Source organism: Bacillus rossius, chromosome 2 (genome assembly GCF_032445375.1).
Source record: "Bacillus rossius redtenbacheri isolate Brsri chromosome 2, Brsri_v3, whole genome shotgun sequence".
Lineage (NCBI taxonomy): Eukaryota > Metazoa > Arthropoda > Insecta > Phasmatodea > Bacillidae > Bacillus > Bacillus rossius.
The window spans coordinates 132,278,718-132,303,074 of NC_086331.1; the positions used below are offsets into that span (position 1 = coordinate 132,278,718).

The following is a 24,357-nucleotide window of genomic DNA, read 5'->3' on the forward strand; positions in this document are numbered from 1 at the left end:
TTGTAACTCTTCGGCTGTGTAATGCTTACAAATATGTCTATGTAGTAGTTTTTTTTAAATAATTGTTTCACGAAGATCAGTGATAAAAAAGGGGGGTTGTCTGTAAAGTCGGTTTACGGACGATAATTTGACTTGATAACATCATAAGAAAACATTGATGAAATATTGCATACTTTTTAATTTTCAAATATTATTTACATATTTTGCAAATTTAATTTAAATAATTTGTTTAAATATAATCACGAACAATTAGTTAAAAAGGCCGCCTTAACCTGTTTGATATTATAGAAGATTTTTTCGCACGGTGGTTGGCCGGTTCTTGCACGCTCGGCTCAGGCGGAACGTGACAATTTTTCGTGCGTGCAGCCGGCGTTCATCTATTTTTAAGACGTTATCACGTCAAAAAACAACTGGAGATGTGTGGCGGGAAGTGTTGGCCTGCAGCGGGGCTTCCTAACAGCCAGAGACGTGTGAATGCGAGCGGGTTGCGAGGCACCGGAAACTCCCAAGCTCTGCGGAACATCAGCTGGCCTCTTTCCAACTGAACAGCTGTGGGAAACTAGCGGGCAGCGAGGGACACGCCCCAGTTCTCTCTGCTTTCCGAGGGTGTGGCCGCGAGGGTGAAGGGGCAGGTCTCGCCTGCAGTGCGTTACGTGGTCCTTCACTTGATGTAAGCTTTTGGACATACGCCATTGCTAAGCACATGTATGCCTGTAGAAGAAAATTACAAAAAAACCCAAAAGACAAAAACACAAATTAAGCAAAAAAATTGCTGTTGTCAACAGGATATAAACACCACATAATATTCCATAACAGGAATATGGTCAACAAACAAAGAAAAACAAAGAAAAATGAACTAACAGAACGAAAAAAAAAAAAACCCTCACAAATGATGACAGCACAAAAATATTGAACCCCAAAAAAATTCAGCACAACAGTTGAAACGAGACAAAAACACGACAAAACGAAAAGACGAAACAAACACAATAGTTTGCCAAAACAGACATACATGTGCTCAGCAATGGCGTATGTCCAAAAGCTTACATCAAGTCATGCACTCCCATTGCATAAATCTTTCAAAGACGTGGTCCTTGTCTGTAAACACGAACATTTCTGTGTTAAAAGTTCGTTATTCTTCGTTACTTGATGTTAATTTCCTCAGAAATATCACTGTAGATAAAATCCGAGTTGTCAATTATAAAAAAGGACAAGAACTTTAATTAAAATTACCAATATTTTTTGAGAAAAAAATTAATTTTACCATCCTCATTAAGAATGTGTAAAATAGCATGAGTTTTCATGTTCCAAATTTTTATGATTATATTTAATCTATAATAAAATTGAGGTGAAAAGAGGATAACATATCTAGATTTTAATCACTGGGAATTCTATTATTACACCAGAAATATTAATCTAGGATATTGCACTATTGTATGTCGGGCAAGTAAGATAGTAGTAATCAAGTGTTTTCCTTTTAGTTAAAGTGCATCTTGATCTTATTTTTTTTTCATTTCAAAAAAAGTCCTCATTTTAATTGTACCTTGGGTATCATTGCTGTTCCGACGACATACTTATGTAGTCCACACATACATATCGACCTCCATCCACAAAATTTTTTGTAAACCCTGATCTTTGCTCTCAGCCTGGAAATTTGCATTAAAAAAAATATGACGAACAAACTGTCACTGTAAATTAATAATTACTTACGCCCTAAAACTTGAAAGTATTAAAACTATTTTTAATTCATACTTCTTTGTCACTATCACACATACATATTACTTTCAAATTAGATCAATTTTTATTCGTTTTCACTTATAGAGTTTAATAAAAGTTAACTTTTTAATTTATTTTTTCATGCTTTAAGTGGCGAAGTCCTGAAAGACCAAAGAGCATCTTACAAAATGACATTTTTTACTCCTTATTTTTAGATTTCATTTGCGATACTTTTTATTAGTAACTACAATGAAACATTATTAATCAATACTGGTCCTGTAGGGCAAGTTAGGAATCATGTAACTCTGCACTTTCACGTCAGCTCATGTGCAAACAGTTGGCACGCACAATCGTACCTTCTTCTCAGGTCTGAGATATGCGAAACGTAAACATAAACCAATTTTAACTACCTGTTTAATAACAAGAACAAAACTGTTATGCATATAAATATTCGCATTTGTCTCGAAAATTTTGCTTTAAATATTTTAATAACAATTTGGAACCAATGATCCAGCGAGTTTGTAATCACCACAACATTGGCAATCTCTTATCTCCAAAGAAACTGTCACAAATAGCTTAGTTGTGGACATTCAAGAGTTCGTGAGTACCTATTGATTTCTTATTTATAAAAAAGGAACCCTCTTTAGGAGATTTAAAATTGTTTGCTTCAAAGTTTGCACTAACTGGAAACGAATGTATTCAAGAAGAATATTTTTGAGCAATTTGCTTAAATTATTATCTTGTCTCCTTTCCTGGCTGCAATGTCCCGTAAACAAATCCAATATTTTAAATTTCCTTTATGTTCTTTCTTACTTAATTTCTTTTCGTAATCACTTAAATATGAATTTTTTTTTTTCTGTATTTGCTCGTTGGGTCGTTATCTATAAAACATGCATTCAGTTCATAATCTCTGATGTGAACACTTAAGACCTACGTTGGAAAATTTTCACTATTTTACTGCGAATGAATACACACACGATACAATGCCTTTCTTGCAGCCAACGATGTCGGCATGCGAAATAGGCAAAGTAATTCCACGTGCCGTTGGCTTGTTGAGAGTGTAAATGTTTGATTTGTGATCCGTTGAAAAATGGTTTCATTTGCTTCAGATGGATCTAGTATCGCGCAAATAGTTAGGTGATTGTCTAATACCAATTTTATTGTTTCACGCGGTCGATGCATCTACTGAAGTCAATAGACCCTCGCTGTGGAAAGATGCTCAAAGAGATGGACTTGGATAATAAGTGCATCGAAAAACGTATTTAAACGTGAACGTGTATGCAAATTAAGGCAGTAAGAGAAGCATAGATGCAATCATAGTTCAATCATTTTTGGTATTTTATCAAACTACTTTCATGATCAGATGTTAAATTTTATACATTTTATCCGTATTTACTATGAAAATAAAAAATTAAATTGGTTGTCTGTAAAGTCGGTTTACGGACGATAGTTTAACGTGTCAAAGTCATAACAAAACATTAATGAAATGATTGAATACTTTTATGAATAAAATTGAATAATTTTTATTGAATAATCAGTATTTTGTATGGATAAAAAGGAGTGAAATGAAATCTACAATTTAATTCATAAATTTACTTTTATTTGCACTCATTAATTCAAATATGTTTATTGCTTTAACGAACAGATTATTTTAACTATAACTTTTGTACAAAGAAGGAGTGAAAAGAAATCTACAATTTAATTGATAAATTTACGTTCATTTGCACTCATTAATTCAAATATATTACTTTAACGAACAGATTATTTTAACTATAACGTTTATACATGTTTGCTATTTAACTTCTTCCGATCTGTGTTATTCTGTTAAGGATAGGACGATGATAGGAAAAGTAGGAAACGAATGGGAGTGTTTCAAGTTTAATGTGCCTCGAAAAAGTCAAATCGATGGTTGTTCCAATCGAGTGGGAGAGAGATGGATGCCGCGCAAGCGTACAATGAGCGTAACGGGGCAATGTGCGTAACGGGACAATGAGTCATCCTTTTTCGTGCGTGCAGCCGGCGTTCATCGATTTATTAGACGTTTGTCACGTCAAAAATAATATTTTTTACTTTATTTCCCAGATGTTTTTGGGTTGGGTAGTACATATCGCAGAAGCTGCACCGCGGCCCACTGGCCTACTTGAACCTGACCGCCCGGAGCAGGTTATGAAAATGGCCTCCACTCGCGGGCCATCGCCCCCGTGTTCCTCGCAGCGCGAGACACGCCTTCTTTCACAGGCGAGAGAGCCACACCCGAGGTTCATGCCCGCTTTCCCCCCCCCCCCCCCCCCCGTTCTATCTCATTGTATCAACCGGTGTGGCATTACATTTTGCGGTCGATTAGGATAGGTTAGCTACATTATAAATACTTTAAAACAATTTTGGATGGTTTGTTATATTAGGTAAGTGTAGCTACATTAAAAATACTGTCAAGTCATTTTATGGTTGCTTAGCAAATAACTTTTTAATATTTAGCTATTCAGGGCTAGGAAACAGTTTACATGATTTCACAGTATCTTTAATGTAGCTATCCTAACCAAATCAACCGTCCACAATGTTTTAAAGTATTTATAATGTAGCTAACCTAACCTAATTAACCATTAGTTATCATGAGTTGCAATGAACAAAAAAAAAACCGAAGATGCACGATCGGCCGTTTGGCTCTCTCGTCTGTGAAAAGAAGGCTTCCCGCTTTCAGCTGCTATGTCGGAAAGTTTACCACTACACAGTTCTATGCTTTTAAACGTTGCACTCAATTAAGATACGTACTTTACTAACATTCACACTCCTTTTAGTTGAATTAGTGGCCGCAGTTAGAAAAAAAATACTGCTGATCTTCCTGTTTTTTTCAGTACAAATGAAACATCTTAAAGTTCAAATTAAAGTTTAAAATGTTAAATTATTTAAATAACTGAAATGCCTTTTTAAAACTTTACTTACTAAATTAACTGTTAACATGTATAGAATCAAAGCCGAAACCACCTCCAAAATAAATTTCCTGAATGTTGCAAGAAATATTATAAAAAGAACTCTGGCAGTCTAGTTATTTTTTTCTATTTTTTTTTGTTTCCCAAAAAGAAGAAAAAATAGATTCGTTATTCACATGTCTGTTAAAAAAATAGTTTTAACTAAGTTCTTAATCAATAAAATACAAAAAAAAAAAAGTATTAACTGAATATAATTACAAGAAATATACCGTTGAAAATAATGAACGGTGAATTTATATTTTGTAGATATACTTTATAAGGTTAAGTTTCTTTTATAATTATTTCAATTTTTTTTGTTGGTGAAATTTTTAATATCCTACTGTTTCATCAATGAAAAAAATATAAAATTAATTTAGAGTATCAACGAGAAGCGTTTCAAGGACTTGTCAAGGTAAATGTTATTCACGGTAGATAAGCTTTATGTCAATTGCCACCTTTTGTCACACTGGCGAATATTTGTCTCCAATATATTTGACAGTATAGTGTTGGACGGGAAATGACTTCCAATTTTCTCCATCATCTATATTTGGACAGATAACTTCAATAACTTCAAATATATTTAAATCACGTCACAATATCAAAGTTTATTTTTGGTCTGAGTTATCTCAACATTTTCAGTTATTTTCTCAATTTTGAAATTAAATAATGCATCATAGTGCTGGATGGAATTTTTAACTTGTTATTAGGTTTATGCGTTTTTAAATTCTTTTAACATGTATAAATTTATAGAAACATAATTTCATTTTTACACATAAATAGTTTCTGCATATGACATTCATATTAACAATTTTTTTAGTTATTTAACTTCCATAACCTCTTAAATCACCCATGTGCTCATCGCCATGTTAAAGAATCGTTAAGACGGGAACGGATGTCATTTCCGTTTTCTCTAGGCACAATTGTGATTGGCCAATTGCATTCAACGTCCGACATATTTTAGAACCCGTTCTATATGCAAAATATTTGATGAAATTTGATGATTTGATATTTGATGATATTTGATTTATGGAAACTCAAGTCATCCAACTTATCAAACATACATGGATGGCTGTGTAGGCGACTTTTCGGTGACGTCATAAAGCCGGAGTCACAATGCCACGGAACACGACACGACAAACCCGACACATTGTCGTGCAGCATTCCAGCACGCCAGATTCAATAGCGTAGGTTCACCATACCACGACAACATAACCTGATTATTTCTGATTTGGCTGTCGTTAAAACGTTCCAAGCCAAATACTTCCATATGCAGTATAGAATGCGCCAAAAAAAAAAGTGTAGAAGGGGAAAAGAACATGCTATCTCAGCCCACGATTTTTTTTGCTGATTTCTGTGGTTCTTCAACCCAATATCACATAGAAAACCATGTGCCTGAACTTTATCAATTACAAGTTATTCGTAAACTCGTCCATTCTTAAATTAAATCTTAACCAATCTACCATAACAACATTTACCATAAAAACCATGATATCCGTTTATATAAACAGATGAACGCAAGCTACAAATATTAAAGTGTACACACACGTAAAACGAAATTTCATTTTTCAGCATAAAGATTTACCAAATATTTAAATATTGTTGAAGTTTAGTTCTGTAAGATTTCCGTTTTGCTTTCTGTCGGGCAGCACGACTCGACAAAATTAGAAATAGAATTTATTTCATGCGGGCCATCGGGGTGCGTATTTTGTCGTAGTGACTTCATGTAGACCTTGTCTTTCATTGGCAGCCGAGCGTGTCGTGCCTGTCACGTCACGTCGTGCCTGTCGTGTCGTGCCTGTCGTGTCGTGCCTGTCGTGTCGTGCCTGTCGTGTCGTGCCTGTCGTGTCGTGCCTGTCGTGTCGTGCCTGTCGCGTCGTGCCTGTCGTGTCGTGCCTGTCGTGTCGTGCCTGTCGTGTCGGGCTTGTCGTGTCGTGCCTGTCGTGTCGTGCCTGTCGTGTCGGGCTTGTCGTGTCGGGCTTGTCGTGTCGGGCTTGTCGTGTCATACCTGTCGTTAATGATATATAAACACCTTCACGTAGAACATATGTAAGAAAAAACGAATTTTGTTTTCCAATAAAAAATTTGGCACATAGGTTAACATTGAAAACAAGAAATTTCACGACGTCATTAAGTTACAATCCGCGTTCCGTTATCAATCAGTATTATGATGTATGTTGATGAAATACCGTGACTCTAAATTATGCAATAATATTAAACAATTCCGGTTATAAAGTTATGAAAAGTAATTTCATGGATTTGATATCTATTAGAAATAATCTTAATAAATTATTTTTAATTTAAAATACTTTCTTAGTTGTGGAAGGAAATCAGTCAAGAGCTAACAAATTTTTACATTTCACCTTAAATCCAGGTTTACATATATTTTGGTTTTTAAATCATCTTCCAAAACGGATTTTAATGAATATTTGTTTTATGTAAAATATTTTTAATTATTATTTTTTTACTTTCCATCTCTTGACGAGTTCATTAGAAACGAGCGCATGCGACACAGCGGAGGAATACAAGAGAAGCACCTGGTCGTGGCCAGTGCAAGTAGTCCCAGCACTCGAATGGAAGGAATTCGGAAAGGCCTGGGACGAAGTCCTGAGTCCTACGACAGCGCCGTCTCGCTCGGTCAACACTGACAGAAAACACGCGCACTTTACTCAGGCCTGAAATCATACGCTTGTTCGCAACAGCTCGAGAAACGTTCTTTTTTAATAACCAAATGTGCTAAGCAAAGGGTTTTTCAAAACGCTTAAAAAAAATTAATTTTCAACTAACTGACCCATTTGCCCCCCTCCCCCCCCCCAAAAAAAAAGGGTATTATTAAGGCTTGTTACAAAAAAATGAACTCAAGGAAAAAAAAAACGTTTTAAGGGAAAAAAATTACGTAGTTTTGAAATTGGTGTACTTATTTCGCAGTGACATGCTAAATATTCGGTACCTAAGTAATAAATGAACTGTATATAGATTTCTCCACTTGGGAATTCAACAATACATTTATATATATACATATAAACATTTTCTTCATACGATTATATATATATATATATAATCGTATGAAGCAAGTGTCCCGATTCTAAAAGCCGGGATGTTTAACTAATTGGAAGAACTGCTACGAAATGAGGGAGTTGAGAATTTGTGCGAGACTGTGCCAGAACCTGCAGATTCCTTCTACTTGCCGCGGCCACGTCATTGCGCTCGAGGCGGTGCCGGTGTGCACCGTCTCGGCGCGTCGCGGCTCTGGCCTTGACCGCGGCTGCTGCGGGAAGCCTTCATATCACAGACGAGAGAGCCACACCCGCAGTTCCCCCAAGTTCATGCTCGCTTTTTTTTCTCCCGTTCTATCTCATTGTATAAACCGGTGCGGCATTAAATTTTGCGGTCGATTAGGATAGGTTAGCTACATTATTAATACTTTAAAACATTGTGGATGGTTGGTTATATTAGGTAAGTATAGCTACATTAATAATAACTGTAAAATCATTTTATGGTTGCTTAGCAAATAACTTTTTAATATGTAGCTCTCCAGGGCTAGCAAACCGTTTACATGATTTCACAGTATCTTTAATGTAGCTATCCTAACCAAATCAACCGTCCTTCCACAACGTTTTAAAGTATTTATGATGTAGCTAACCTAACCTAATTGACCATTAGTTATCATGAGTTACAATGAACCAAAAAAAAACCGAAGATGCGCGATCAGGTGTTCGGCTCTCTCGTCTGTGAAAAGAAGGCTTCCCGGCTGCCACACGGCCGGTCTCACACACACAGAAGCAGGGCTGTTCTACGTCAGACGGCAGTCCACAGATTACTGTGGCGACGGTGTGGGTGTCACAGAGAAAAAGTTTTTTTTTAATCAAACAAATATTTGTTTTTATACGGCGAAACAAATATTTACTTGCCGTAACAAATTATTTTGTTGGCCTAACAAAATTGATTTGTTAAAAACTAGCATGATATACAGTTGATTTGAAAAATAATAATAATTTGGCTGGATCAACAAACATATTAATTTTGCCGTACACAAACAAACATGTTTTCGAGGCAAAAAAAAAACCCTTTCTCTCGGTGATCTCGGTTCCGTAACTTGGTCCAATGTGGCCTTTGGGCCGGTGTTTGTGTTTGTTTTCCCCCTGGAGATACCACGCCTATACAACGTGTTTGTTCCGTCTGACGAGTTTGCCGTGTTTGTAGACGCGCGGAACGCCGAGTTCATTCATTCCGTCTGGAGCCCCCGCTTCAAGGTCACGGGCTCTGACTGGCGTGGGAACAAAACACGACGCCGGGAAAGCCGCCCATTAAAAAATATATATATTTTTTTTGTAGATTTCACACAAAAAACTTCAACGTGACTACAACTACTACGCGTTGCCTACGCTGTGAAATGTTTAAATCGGAATTTCTGAATGTTAACACTTGTCACGACAACCGGCTCGGAGTTCCGCGCGCTGCAAGGCGAAGGAAATGCAGACATGCAGACATGCAGATGAGAAGATAGGACAGACATGCAGACGTGCAGACGAGCAGATCAGCAGAGAGCACAGACGTGCAGACGAGCAGATCAGCAGAGAGCACAGACGTGCAGACGAGCAGATCAGCAGAGAGCACAGACGTGCAGACGAGCAGATCAGCAGAGAGCACAGACGTGCAGACATGCAGACGAGCAGAGAGCACAGACGTGCAGACATGCAGATCAGCAGAGAGCACAGACGTGCAGACGAGCAGATCAGCAGAGAGCACAGACGTGCAGACGAGCAGATCAGCAGAGAGCACAGACATGCAGACATGCAGACGAGCAGAGAGCACAGACGTGCAGACGAGCAGATCAGCAGAGAGCACAGACATGCAGACGAGCAGATCAGCAGAGAGCACAGACGTGCAGACATGCAGACGAGCAGAGAGCACAGACGTGCAGACATGCAGATCAGCAGAGAGCACAGACGTGCAGACGAGCAGATCAGCAGAGAGCACAGACATGCAGACGAGCAGATCAGCAGAGAGCACAGACGTGCAGACATGCAGACGAGCAGAGAGCACAGACGTGCAGACATGCAGATCAGCAGAGAGCACAGACATGCAGACGAGCAGATCAGCAGAGAGCACAGACGTGCAGACATGCAGACGAGCAGAGAGCACAGACGTGCAGACATGCAGATCAGCAGAGAGCACAGACATGCAGACGAGCAGATCAGCAGAGAGCACAGACGTGCAGACATGCAGACGAGCAGAGAGCACAGACGTGCAGACATGCAGATCAGCAGAGAGCACAGACGTGCAGACGAGCAGATCAGCAGAGAGCACAGACGTGCAGACGAGCAGATCAGCAGAGAGCACAGACATGCAGACGAGCAGAGCACAGACATGCAGACGAGCAGATCAGCAGAGAGCACAGACATGCAGACGAGCAGAGCACAGACGTGCAGACGAGCAGATCAGCAGAGAGCACAGACGTGCAGGCTGTACTCACGCGGACGGCGCAGGAAGACATGGCGGACGGACTGCGTCTGGCGGCGCGCGCGGCTACACGAGTCATCGACCTCGCGACGTGCGGTGTGGCCGGCGGGCCGCTCACAGTGCGACTGCCTGGCGCCCTCATTGGCCGGCGCGCCGCGGCCCCGCCCCCACCGTTACGGGACCCCGGATGCTTTCGCGAGTTGTCCGAGCCGCCGATTGGTGCCCGGTGACCTCACTGCAGGGAGCCTTCTTCCCACAGACGAGAGAGCCAGACGTGACAACGTCTAATAAATCGATGAACGCCGGCTGCACGCACGAAAAAGTGTCCCGCTACGCTGTGTCCCGTTACGCTCATTGTACGCTTGCGCCGCGTCTATCTCTCTTCCACTCGATTGGAACAACCGTCGATTTGACTTTTTCGAGGCACATTAAACTTGAAACACTCCCACACTCCCATTCGTTTCCTACTTTTCCAATCATCGTCCTATCCTTAACAGAATAACACAGATTGGAAGAAGTTAAATAGCAAACATGTATAAAAGATATAGTTAAAATAATATCTTCGTTAAAGTAATGAACATATTTGAATTAATGAGTGCAAATAAAAGTAAATTTATCAATTAAATTGTAGATTTCATTTCACTCCTTTGTATCCATACGAAATAGTGATAATTCAATAAAAATGATTCAATTTTATTCATAAAAGTATGCAATCATTTTATCATTGTTTTGTTATGACGTCACGTTAAACTATCGTCCGTAAACCGATTTTACAGACAACCAATTTTTTTTGTTCATTGTAACTAAATATGGCGGTGTTTATAAAAGGATACTAATGGTCAGTTAGGTTAGATTAGCTACATTATAAATACTTTAAAACATTGTGAACGGTTGATTTGGTTAGGATAGCTACATTAAAGATACGGAAAAAAAGCGAGCATGAACTTCGGTGAACTTCGGGTGTGGCTCTCTCGTCTGTGAAAGATAGGCTTCCCCCTCACTGCAAGTCAGGGACAAAACTATTCTCATGGAACCCGGGGCGTACTTCATCCAGTATAGAATAAACATAATTCAAAATTACTAACCTAAAAAATTAAATATTACTATAAAGCAAAATTCATTATTTTTAAAACCATTTAGATCAAGTAGAAAACAATAATTGAGCAAATAAACTTAAAGTAATTTTTAATTATTCACAAAAAAAATTATTCACCTGGATTATGTTCCATTTTTTTTTGCATTGTTCGGCTCTTAGAGGGGAAATCTCCCTTCCTCTTGAAACCACCCCAACCTCACTTTCAAGTCTTACGTAAAAATTAAAAAAAAAAGGGGGGGGGTTTTCTGTAAAGTCGGTTTACGGACGATAATTTTATATGATAACGTCATAAGAAAACATTGATGAAAAATTGCATACTTTTTAATTTTCAAATATTATTTACAGTTTTGCAAATTTAATTTAAATAATTTGTTTAAATATAATCACGAACAATTTGTTATAGAAATAAACTGCAATCAAATCAATGTCAATAAATTATTAAATATGAAATGACGAAATTGGACAAATAAATCAATTTTTTTTAAATTGCTGCTTTTAAAAAGCCCGCTTTAACCTGTTTGATATTATAGAATATTTTCTCGCACGGTGGTTGGCCGGTTCTTTCACGCTCGGCTCAGGCGGAACGTGACAATGAGTCGTGCTTTTTCGTGCGTGCAGCCGCGGCGTTCATCGATTTATAAGACGTTATCACGTCAAAAACTAAACTACTAAGCTTCTGAAAAATTCCCCTTTAATTAATCAAAACGGCGTTAATATGTCAAGTAATAAAGACTGTGTAGCTTGTTAAAAGTTACTTTTCGTGAGTAACTGTGGTAAATTGGAACATCTTCATGGAAACTGTTTTAACGCAGCAGCAAGGACAGCGAGGGAGGCTGTTACAGGATACAAAGTACCTGGAAGGGACGAGAGGTCAGGCCAATGCCTGACCATGGAATTCTACAAAGTTGCTCCTTCGTAACTGTTGACCAAGAAGCCCTATGCTATATACGCAGTAAATGCTTTTCACATATGACATAACGTTTCGACTCTATGAAGGTTCCTTTAGAAATCCATTGTTGTTTCTTAGTTCGGGATCGCGCAAAAAGATATATTTTTGTTTTGTTTTCTGCACAAAGCTACTATTTGCCAATATACGTGTCCAAATCAGTTTATGTAAGGAATGACGTGTGCATTTGTTCACAAGTGTACAGATTCTTACATACACACGCATATGTTTTGAAATATTTACATGTAAATTTGTATATAACGTATTGCATATTTGAATTTACTAGTCCCAAAATTAAAAAAAAAATAAAACTACTATAACTGCATTGAAACTGAATCCTACAAAGTTATAACGAGATATAATAACCACAACAGTGTGTCAGCTGCATTCGCCATGACACACGTTTGTGACATTTTGTGAAAATTCTCTTTTGTGTTTGGGGCCACAAAGTTGGTATTTACTGCTCAACTGCGCACGAATTCTGTTTTAATCATTTCTCTATGGGATCGCTGTGACCTCGTATAACAAGTAAATACAAAAAGCACGCTGTTTACGTGCACGAGTAGGTAGATTAGGTAGGTTCGGGGACACCGGGTTATGGGTCGTGGGCTAGTGAGACACAGCGATCACCTTGGATTATGTCTTTTTTTCTAGAAAAATTCTGCCATTCTATTTTCAAGAACCTTCCGCCATGTTTGAATCATGACGTCACATCCACCAATTTTTCTATAAATTTTCGCCATTTGAGGAATCGAGCAATCCACTTCTATGTGTTGCATTTCTCATTACGATAACATCATCATCGAATGCCCCAGTACTGCGCGTTGCACTTTTCAGTACGATGAACCCAACATTGAACACCCCATTTCTGTGTGTTGCATTTCTCATTACTACATAATCATCACCGAGCACCTGTTTCCTGTGCATTATACTTTTCATTACTATGCCATCGCAATACTGATTTCATCTGTTGTATGCAGCCATCATGTTTTCGTCTGCTGGAGATCGCCACTTGATTTCATTTTATGGTTGTCGCCATCTTTGTTTCTGGTGTTGGTTCCTAAAGTACATTAATGTCGCTCTTCCTCATACATGTAAGGTTTATTTTCTATTGTCAGCCAGAGTTGTTATGAACCTTATAAACAACAAAAATAAAAAATAAAAAACACAAAAATCCTTAAAACATCCACAAAAATACACAAAAACCAGAACATCAACATTAATTTTTTTCAAAATACTTCAACATTATTTTATGATGAAGGATGTAACTGGCATTTATTTTAAAAAGGATAATCATATATATTAGTTTTAAAGCAAAGTCGGACATGTGTTTTATATCAAATTAATAGTATCATCATTTTGAATGCGATAATTATTTTTATTAAAAAAATACCTTCAAAATAAACATAATTAGCAAATTAATAAATTTATTCCAAAAATGATAATTAATTAATTAAATTAGTTCCACCACCATAAGCCTTACACCAACTTATACAGACGGGCCAGACATTTTTCAGCGTCCTCAACCACAAGTAATATTTTAGTAAAGTGTTTTCTAAGCAGAAATGTGTTTGTGTATGCATGTTTAAAGCTGCATGGAAGCAGATATTTAAGTGTTTGTGTATATTTAGTTTTTCTCTCTTCTAAGCAAGAACATGTTTGTGTTATGATGTTTAAAAGCTGCATTAAAGCAGATATTTAAGTTTTTGCTTATATATTTACATTATACCTTTCAAGCAGGAACATGTTTGTGTATGCGTGTATAAAAGCTTCATGGAAGCAGATATTTTTAATGTTAGCGTATATTTTCTTTTCTCTCTTCTCCGAGAATGCGAAATATTTTACTCAGTCTTACATTTAAAAATAGCTTTTCTTTGAAACTATAGGTTTTTATTATTGCCTCGAAGGATGAATTTCAAGAAAAAAATAAGATTCTCACCTATGCTTCGCCTTGTCACTCTCACCTGATGACTGAGGGGAAACAAGTGGATATTTTGGTTTCAGAAGGTAAAACAATGATTTCGTCTAGACACTGGTTTCTCTGTTTTTATTTTACTTTTGGTTATTCGACATAGTAAAGAGTTAAAACATGTGATTTAATTAACAGAAAGCATAAACAACATGGGATTGAAATTACATTAATACAAAAATGGGTTTGAGATTACATTGTAGCCGCACCTACAACTGACAACAACATATACAAGAAATAACAGGAGTCTTTCCGGTAAGACTAACCGCAGATATTTGCTGGTGCTGCGAAAAAGCAAAGTCCAAATACCAATTAACAAGCAGTGTAATTTATTAACAAATGAAGCATACAATGCACATAACATTTATGAATTCTGAGCGAAACATCCCGCGGGAATCATACCTACAAAACAAGTTAAAACAATGGTGCGATACATGGGGCAAGCTGACGACGCGTTTAACGTAGCACAATCATATGGGCCGCTAGGCAACAACAAGAAAGAAAGAAAGAGACATACAATTACGATTACCGTTACGACGCGGCTTGACAAGAAGTGTCCAAAGCCATCATGGCCTGCCCATATACAGCCGCAGAAAAACACTGTTACATAAGCTACCGGTAGTACTCGGCGTGAGCAAGAGAAACTAAGGCAAAGAATCCAATTAAGCACTGGCCTGAAGGGTCCAAGAGAAATTACGAACATTACTAAACATGGCAAAAATGAAAAAGAAAAAGTGCGGCCACGACGCGCAAGCAAGAACAAGAAATCATACTAATTACTGAAAATTACAGACGTTAAGTTTCACAGCCGACTACATACCAACGCGACGCCAGCCCCAAGTGACAGTCCTCGTGTCAAACGACCAGAAGACTGCGGCAAATAGCCCGGGTGCCGAGGTTATATAGGCCGGGAACATTACACGGCAGAATGCGCTGGTGGCGCGGCGGGGAAGGGAGAAAGAGGGGGGTGGGTAGGAAGGGGAAGGGGAAGGAATGAGGAGAGGGGAGGGGAAACGGGGGGAAGGAATGCTAAGCAGTGCCCGCACTGCTTCAACCCCCCTCCCTAAAGTGTCTCTGCCCGGAGAGCATGTGGATTCACACGATGAAGAAAGTTCATGATGTTGACATCGGAGACTGGAGACTGGAGACTGGAGACTGGAGACAGGATTAAACAGCAAACTTCAGGATCGCCGCGGCGATCAACGAGATGGCTTCGGACGTAGGCACACGCTACGCAGGTCTTCGGAACAGCGGTAGACAGCAGCCAGCGGCTGATATGGAGTACGGAGTAAGAAGTTCAGATATGAAGTTGATGTTCAGCCCAGAACAAGGGCTCGGAGCAGGGCGGTCCTGCGAGTCGCAACCACCCAGGCATGGGAGGTGACTCCAGCAGGCAACACCAGGTCAGTGCCTTAGCAGGCTGACGAAGGGGTCAGCTACGATGTCCAGAGCCCGTACAGCAAGGGCCAGGGGCAGCCATGGACTCACGGCGGTGCGGGAAGCACTCAGCCGGAATCAACACGGTCGCTCTCCAAGACCCAGAAGCGGCGAGAGAGCATCGAGCCTCCACACGACGAGGAAGCCGCCAGGCAAGTTCATGGTAGGACGATGGGCAGAAGCACGATGGGCTCTCACAGGCAGGTAACACCAGTAGGGAGGAGGCGACGAACGGAAGATCCCACAGAGACGTCTCTCGGTGAGGTGAAGCTGAAGATCGCTGGCGGATGTCGGGCGCATCAAGCAAGGGTAACAGGGAAAAAGGATGGCGCGCCAAACTAAAACATAGAAGAAGGGGAGCCGCAACACCACGCACAAATCCAACAAATACAAAACAAATGCAGATACAAATTTCAATTTTCAAACACAAGTTCCTAGGAACATAAACACGCAACAGGCCAATAGGCTAATCTCATAATAATAATTAATTCTCATCTCATAAGAACAATAATAAATAATTGGTACAACAACAAAGATATATATAATACTGTAACTGGATATAATACTGCCAACAACTTACAACAAACCCATAAAAAAATTACTTAACGAAAGGTTTCACCTGGGTTACGTGAGCCTTTCGAAATTTAAATTTGCGCTTACAGCACCTTAACAAAAGGGTATTGGCACCCAAAAACTTGTCGATACAATAAGGTCCCTCATAAGGAGGAAGTAACATTACATTCAATTGATCAGCCAACTTAGGCAATTTAAATGCTCTACAAAGAACTAAATTCCCAATCTTGTAACCATGAAGAGCTCTAGCCTTGTTGTACTTGTTAGAAACGGCCTTACGGGTCTTATGAATGTTACAGGAAACCGTGTCGAGTACACCTTCCAACGCCTGGGCGTCCAGGCTGGTGTCCAGGGACGGCAAGCCCCACTGGTTCAGTAAGGGGATGGTAAGCTCACGGCCTAGGAACGAAATTGAAGGTGGAAAACCAGTAGCAGAATGAAGAGCCGAATTATGTCCGACATTAATGTACTCCAAATCTGAATCCCGAAGAGTCTGATCAGACCGGTAGAAGGAAATCAGGATGCTTTTAAGAACCTTATTTTGTCGTTCTACCATGTTGCCCTGCAGAAAATATGCTGAACTATAAATAGGTTTAACAGCTCATTCAAAAAGAAAATTCTTATAGATAGTAGACTGAAAATACAGGGCATTGTCAGAAACAACCATACATGGAGGACCAAACAACTTGAAAACCTGCTCCTTAAGTACCTTAACAATAGTAGCAGCTTTCATGTTTCGAAGAGGTAATAAAATAACAAATTTTGTGAAAATATTCAAAACAACAAGCAAACATACATTACCCTTCTTAGAACGTGTCAGAGGACCAAAAATATCTATATGTAAGACATGCCAGGGCGCAACAGGAGGATCAGCAGCATACAAACCCACCTTAGAATTATGCGGCGGCTTAGAAATCTGGCAGTCTAGACAGGATCGAACAAAGCTCCGAACATCGGCATGAAGCTCGGGCCAAAACAGGTGCGCTGAAATTCTGCGAAAAGTTTTATCTATTCCTAGATGACCACCTAGGAGAAATGCATGAAAATAGGTTAAAACCATAGGTATCAAGACAGCTGGAACAACAGCCTTTCGGGCTCTGCCAAAATTTCCTGTAAAATACAACATGCCACTCTCCTCAACATAGGGAACAGCCTTCTTATCATGAAGATCTCTAAGTACCTGCTGGCAGAGGGGGTCCTGAGTCTGACATTCCTTAATATTAAAATAGGATTCAAGAAAAAATTTAAAGGCAGTAATAAATTTAGTAACGTCAGAAGAGCGAGGTTCCAAAGGCTCGAATTCATCGGTGCAAAACATGCGAGAGAGAGTCAGCTATAACATTATCTTTACCTGGAATGTGATGGATGACAAACTGAAACCGTGATAACCTCAAAATCCAGCGACCCAGCTTACCCAGCTGATGAGGATGATTAAACAGCCAACTAAGGGCTCGGTTGTCGGTATATAAATCAAACTCCCGGGCATCCAGATAGCTTTCAAATTTTTCTAGGCCGAACAGGCAAGCCAGGGCCTCCTTCTCATAGACACCTAATCACTGCTCAGACTCTGATAGCGAGCGACTAGCATAGGCAATGGGCCTAATCTGGCCTTCCTCCAGGTGTCCTAGGACGGCTCCAAGCGCATTGTGCGAAGCATCAACCTGAACGGCAAACCGCTTACTAAAATCTGGTAGAATGAGCACTGGGGGTGAAGCCATACAAGACTTCAGCGCCTGAAAAGATTTCTCTTGTTCAGGGCCCCACTCAAAAACTGTATCCTTCTTACGCAAAATATTTAAAGGAGCAGATAAAGAAGCAAAACTATAAATAAATCTGGAAAAATAACCTAACATACCTAAGAAACGCTGAACTCCCTTTAAATTGACAGGCCTAGGAAACTGGACGATAGGGGCGATATTGTCAGGATCCATCAGGAGGGTACCTTGTGAAATAACATAACCTAAAAATTTAACAGATGTTTTTCCTAATGTAACCTTCTTCGGGTTAACAGTGAGATTGGCCACTCGTAAACGAGAAAGGACTTCAGTCAGGTGAGTAATGTGATCCTCAAAGGTGTTACTGTAAACAATGATGTCATCGACATAATTAAACACATAATCATACTTAAGATCAGATAGAACATGATCAAGGATCCGGCTCATAGCCTGACTGCCAAAACTAACACCCATAGGCACATGATTAAATTCAAAATGGCCAAAAGGAGTTGAAAATGCTGTATACTTGCGGCAACTAGGATCTAGCAGGCACTGGTGAATACTTTGATTCAAATCAATAACCGAAAAATATCTAGCCTTACCTAAATGCTGAAGGGCAGACTCAACAGTAGGAAGTGGATAAACATCGTCGTTAGCAATTTTATGGTTCAGAGGAATGTAATTGTGCACCATGCGCCAGCTCGCGCCGTCTTTTTTACGCACTAAAAAAGTAGGAGTGCAAAAATCAGATGTAGAAGGTGAAATTACACCAGCGGCCAAGTGCTTATCCACGATGTCGCGCATGGCCTGAAGTTTAGGGGGAAAAACTTTAAGATATTTAGCGTGAACAGGGACTTCATCCTTTAAATAGAATTTATAGGGCAAAATGTCACAATGTCCTAGTTTAGAGGTGATAACATCGGAAAAGGCGTGAACTAGGTTAGCAATAGCCTGCCCTTGCGCAATGCTATCAGCATCGCGGCACTCAAATATATCAGACTTACTAGGCTACGAACGTAAGGGAACTTTCACAGAAGGAGCGAAATCAAAATGGAGCTCACGCTGGCCCACATCCAGAACACTGCGAGTCTTGCTCAAAAAATCTAAGCCCAAAATAAAATTAGGTGTAAGACCAGGAACAACAAGAAACTTCCAATTCCAGGAAAAATGTTTAATCTTAAAGTGAATAACCATGAACGTATTTGCGCGAAGGCACTCGCCATTCGCCACACAAATATTAATATGGTTTTCAGAAAATTTAGGAAATGTTTTGATTAAGGTCTGGAGAAACGTCTCACTAATAGCTGAGCATGTAGCACTGGTATCAACGAGAGCCGAAAAGAAACGCTCGTGAATACACACGGGCAAGAAATTTAGAGAAACAGAGCTAGAGGCTTTCCTATAGAAGCGACAGAAACGACCTCTCTTCCGTCCTGTCAGTGACCGTTTCCCGGACAATTACTCCGGTAATGACCCAATCCCCTACAGGAAAAACATTTACGTGCGTTAACATCAACGCGTGCCTGATCACAGTCCTGAGTTATGTGTCCAAACACGCAACAATTTGCGCAGCGAGCGCGAGTGAGTGTTGGAACACCCTGTGTCGGTTGCGTAGAAGTGGCAACCCCGCCGCCAGTCAAACGCCGGCGCGGCTGGGAAGTGTCAAGAGGAGGGGCAGACGGTCGGCCAGGGGGAGGTATTACACAATCCGCGCCGCCGGCGGGGAAGCGTGCATGCAACCCTCTGTCAAATCTACGTGAAGGCGAACGCCGCGCACGTGAACTGTCATGAAGGCGAGGCACAAAGGAGGAATGTTGATGACTATTATTTTCATGCGTGCGTAAAACACGAGTGTCAGCATCGTGTGCGTCACTGCCACGAAAATCTGACGTAACCTGTAGGCTGTGAAATCCCCTGTCACGAACACGTGACACGGACGTAGACCTAGCGGGAGGCGAGAACTCAGCCTCATATTTAGACACCACTACCCCAGGCACGCAAAGCATCGAAGGTGGTAGGCGGAGCTAACATGCCACAGTGGGTGAGCACATGTGGCGCAAAGTTGCCCAAAATAAGCTGTACTAACTCAGGCTCAGCGATGTCAATTTCCAAAACATCGGCATAGGAAACAACCTCATCAATGTAATGAGTCACTGACTCATTAAGACGCTGAAACCTGAAGATCAAATCGCGCTTACACGCGTCCATGACGCGCGGCGGACACACAGCATGAAGTACCGACGTCTTAAAAGTATGAAAATCGACCTTCTGTACAATAGCCTCTGTTAGCCTAGACACATAAATGCCAGTACACTTACTAAGCAGAGCTTTCATAAAGGCGCCAGCTGACACTAAATTCAATTTAGAGAGGCGCTCAGCCTGAAGAAAAAAATCTAGAATAGGCCTTGGCTCACTACCACTCAACACAGGAAGGGATTTGAGAACAGAGAAAAATAGTTTTTGAGAAGAAGAATTATCGGGAGCCGGACTTACTTCCAGTGTGGGTTGCGCCGTCGGAACACCAGACGAGACGTCACTAACCTCGCGTATGAATTGAACGAGCCGGGCGCGCATGTCAGCCACAGTGTCGCTCGCTGAGGCAGGCAGCTGGTTCTTCTCGAGATACCTTATCAGCACGTCGCGGTGAAGCCGGTAGATCCACCTGACTCCCGAGCCGCTCATGGTCATGAAAGAACACAAGCAAAAACACAGCAAAACCACTGCCGAAGCAGAGTAGCGCAGAAGTTGTAGCCGCACCTACAACTGACAACAACATAAACAAGAAATAACAGGAGTCTTTCCGGTAAGACTAACAGAAGATATTTGCTGGTCCTGCGAAAAAGCAAAGTCCATATACCAATTAACAAGCAGTGTAATATATTAACAAATTTAGCATACAATGCACATAACATTTATGAATTCTGAGCGAAACATCCCGCGGGAATCATACCTACAAAACAAGTTAAAACAATGGTGCGATACATGGGGCAAGCTGACGACGCGTTTAACGTAGCACAATCATATTGGCCGCTAGGCAACAACAAGAAAGAAAGAAAGAGACATAAAATTACGATTACCATTACGACGCGGCTTGACAAGAAGTGTCCAAAGCCATCATGGCGTGCCCATATACAGCCGCAGAAAAACACTGTTACATAAGCTACCGGTAGTACTCGGCGTGAGCAAGAGAAACTAAGGCAAAGAATCCAATTAAGCACTGGCCTGAAGGGTCCAAGATAAATTACGAACATTACTAAACATGGCAAAAATGAAAAAGAAAAAGTGCGGCCATGACGCGCAAGCAAGAACAAGAAATCATACTAATAACTGAAAATTACAGACATTAAGTTTCACAGCCGAGTACATACCAACGCGACGCCAGCCCCAAGTGACAGTCCTCGTGTCAAACGACCGGAAGACTGCGGCAAATAGCCCGGGTGCCGAGGTTATATAGGCCGGGAACATTACACGGCAGAATGCGCTGGTGGCGCGGCGGGGAAAGGTGGAAGAGGGGGGTAGGAAGTGGAAGGGGAAGGAGAAATGAGGAGAGGGGACGGGAAACGGGGGAAGGAACGCTAAGCAGTGCCCGCACTGCTTCAACATTAATATAAGAATGGGCCGGCCCTTATTAGAGAGTTAATATAAGTAGCTTTAACAATTTTTAATTAAAGTTCACAAAAATAAACACATTAAATTAGTGTAGCAAAGTTCTTGATTTTAGGTCGAAGAGACGTCGTGTCTGGATGCTAGTCCGAAAAAGGTTATAAAAAAATTGCAATGCTGGCGTTTCGGAGATTGAGGGATGAAGTGGGGCAGCTGACGAGATGTCAGAAGTCCTGGGCCATTCGTCCCGTGTAGACGGATCTGGTCCTTGGCAAAGCACCCGGGTCCGGTGTTCGGTGCCTGGCATTGGTACTCTGGCACGAGTGCTAGGGTACTTGAATACTGGGGAATTTGATCTCTGTCTGTGAACAGATCCAAACACATATGTTTAGGACTGAATCACAGACAGTATGTGAAATAGGCAGAAAATGCCTCCTAGTTACGATGACTGGTGGGGGGAGGGTGGTGCTAAAAACTCGCCAAACAGGGTGATGTCTTCCAGGGTCTGCCCGCTGATTGAGCAGACGGGCGCGACGTGGATGATCCATGATTCTCAAAGAAAATATATTATCTACAATGACTTCTACATTACTACTTTAGCTATATTTATGTGGACTGACTAGCGCCTAAACACTACTATGTTGGGAAACATCCCTTGGCTAATCTGATCACATCTTCAGAGAAATGGTGAGGCATCCCGATGATGTTTGTTCTATGCAGTCAGTCCTGAATCGCGGCGCGCAGTGCAGTAAGTTAGAGACGGCCGAGACTCGTAATTAAAAGCGATGTTAACGAAAGAAAGGTAGGGAGGCTTCGGCTCTCGAACCGAAAGGTTCCGAACATTACCGAGGTGCTTGTCGAGGAAAGGCAGACTTCGATATATCGAAGTTGTTGGTACTGCCCGATGTCAGTGTGACCTACTGAGGTGTGGCTGAACTAAGTAGAGATCGACTCGCGTGGTTCAAATAGTAGTAGCATTGAGGCTTATGGGACAGACTGAGCCAGCACTCTGGTGACTTAGAGAGAAACTACAGTACTGATTCCTGCGGGAGATGCCAGAGGGCAGGCGCTCCGCGGGCGTTCAAACACTCAGGGGAAGAGATTCGCAGAACTGCCGCTAGATGGCATAAGTATGTACTTCATGTACTACGGCTGTGGCCTGGGGGAGAGGTGGCGCCTGGCCGGGGTAGTGGCCGGTCAAAGACCCGGGGCGGTGTTCCCAGGAAACCTGGAGAGGGGGAGAGGTTAAAACTGCAATGTCAGTGGGAAAGCTGGTCTACAAGACCCGTAGGCATGACTATACTTTGGCGAAGATGATTCGCGATCATGCTGAGTGCGGGCGTCAGGTGAGCTTTAGGAACTACCCGGTCTTGAGAGTTCGCAGGGATTAGCAGTTCTCGTCACGAGTCGGGGACGAATTACAGGAGACGTCCGTGCGCCAAGACGGGACTAATGGGATCGTCCTGCTGGCTCATTGAAATGGTAAAGCTGGGAAAATTAGAGGAGACGAGTCTAAAAAAGGTTGGATGGGAGTGTACAGGAGGAGGAACAAGTTTGTTCATGCAGCAGAGGAATGCTTGGAGACATTATTTAAGTTGAAAAAAATTCAAATTTGGAATTGTGCCAAAACTACTAGTTTGTGGCATACCTAATATGTTTTAAATGTAGCAATTTAGAAAATATACATCCTAAAGTATAAATAACATAACGTAAAACTTAATGCAATAATACAAACAAAAATTAATCATCGCAAAAACATCCACGCACAAAAATGCTAAGGAACTGTACATTGACGCTCAATCCTAAAATCATTGATTCGAGGCTGTTACGACTCGCATTAAAAGCTTCTTCCAACAAGTTCAGCTTCCAAGCCTAGGATGTTCGCACATTCTGACCTACATCAACTCGGTCCCTGGTAATGACAAGTCCCGCTCACACTGTGATAGTGTGGCAGGGGACCACGCCTATGCAGCAGAGGATGCTGCCCCCTCGCAACTCGTCGCCAAGTAAACAACCCATCTCGGGGTAGGTGCAGGACTCCTCGGCATTGACAATGGTGATGGCGAGTCCCACCCACACCGAATAGTGTCGAAGTAGGTGGCAGTGATGGTGTCGGCCTCTCCGTAATTGTTGACAGAAGCTTCGACAGCTCGCAAGTTCTATGAATGGTGTCAGCAGTCTCATCCAACATGATAAAGCCAGTGGCAGTGATGCCTGTAGTACTGCCGGTGGTAGCTATTATTTTAGAGCTGTAATGCGGATGAGAGGCGGTGGTGGTCTGCAAGCTCCCCCGCAATTCGTCGGAGACTGTTGTCTAGCAGCAGCAATGCTGAAGAGGGGTGGCAGTGATCCACAAGCTCCACCTCGATTCATAGAGGGCTGCTATCCAGCATTGGCAATCAAGATTTAGGGCGATGGTGGTTTAAATTCCATTCTCCGATTCGCTGACTGTTGAGAGGTTACTCTCCCAAAAACTTGCTGTCCAGACCTCAGAGACAAATGGTATTTCTCGGGAGTTCGCCCTCATAGCTTATCTCGCATCCTGCTACGACCCTGATGTCTGCAGCACTTAATGTCAGTCCAGTTGTGAAGATATGTTACTTAATCCTCCTCGTCACTTGATATATGTTGATGTGTCCTGGCGATGGGCCAGTGTCTGGAAGGAGCTTGAGGTGGGGGTGAAAACCCCCGGGGTGCGACGGCCTCAGTCGTCACTACCGAACAGCGCCTGTAGCCGGGCAGCCAGCTGAACGGAGATGGGCTGGGGCCTCGGGTCTCGAGGCAGGTGGTCTGCTGGGCGTGGTGGCTGTGGCCGGCGCAGGGGAAGGTCAGGAATCTCAACAGGGAGCAGGATACTGATGCGGGTTTCGATGGGGAAG

The 24,357-nt window shown here is 41.4% G+C and overlaps 1 protein-coding gene across 1 annotated transcript in view; it reads right to left on the bottom strand.

Annotated features, from left to right (window-relative positions):
- The window catches only part of LOC134528832 (uncharacterized), a 34,915-nt gene extending 24,657 nt beyond the window's left edge, over nt 1-10,258 (bottom strand). The window contains exon 1 of the mRNA XM_063362499.1: nt 10,153-10,258. Within this exon, the coding sequence (XP_063218569.1) occupies nt 10,153-10,218 (66 nt within the window). The 5' untranslated portion in view covers nt 10,219-10,258. The remainder of the gene's footprint in view (nt 1-10,152) is intronic.
- Between the last annotated feature and the right edge of the window lie 14,099 nt (nt 10,259-24,357).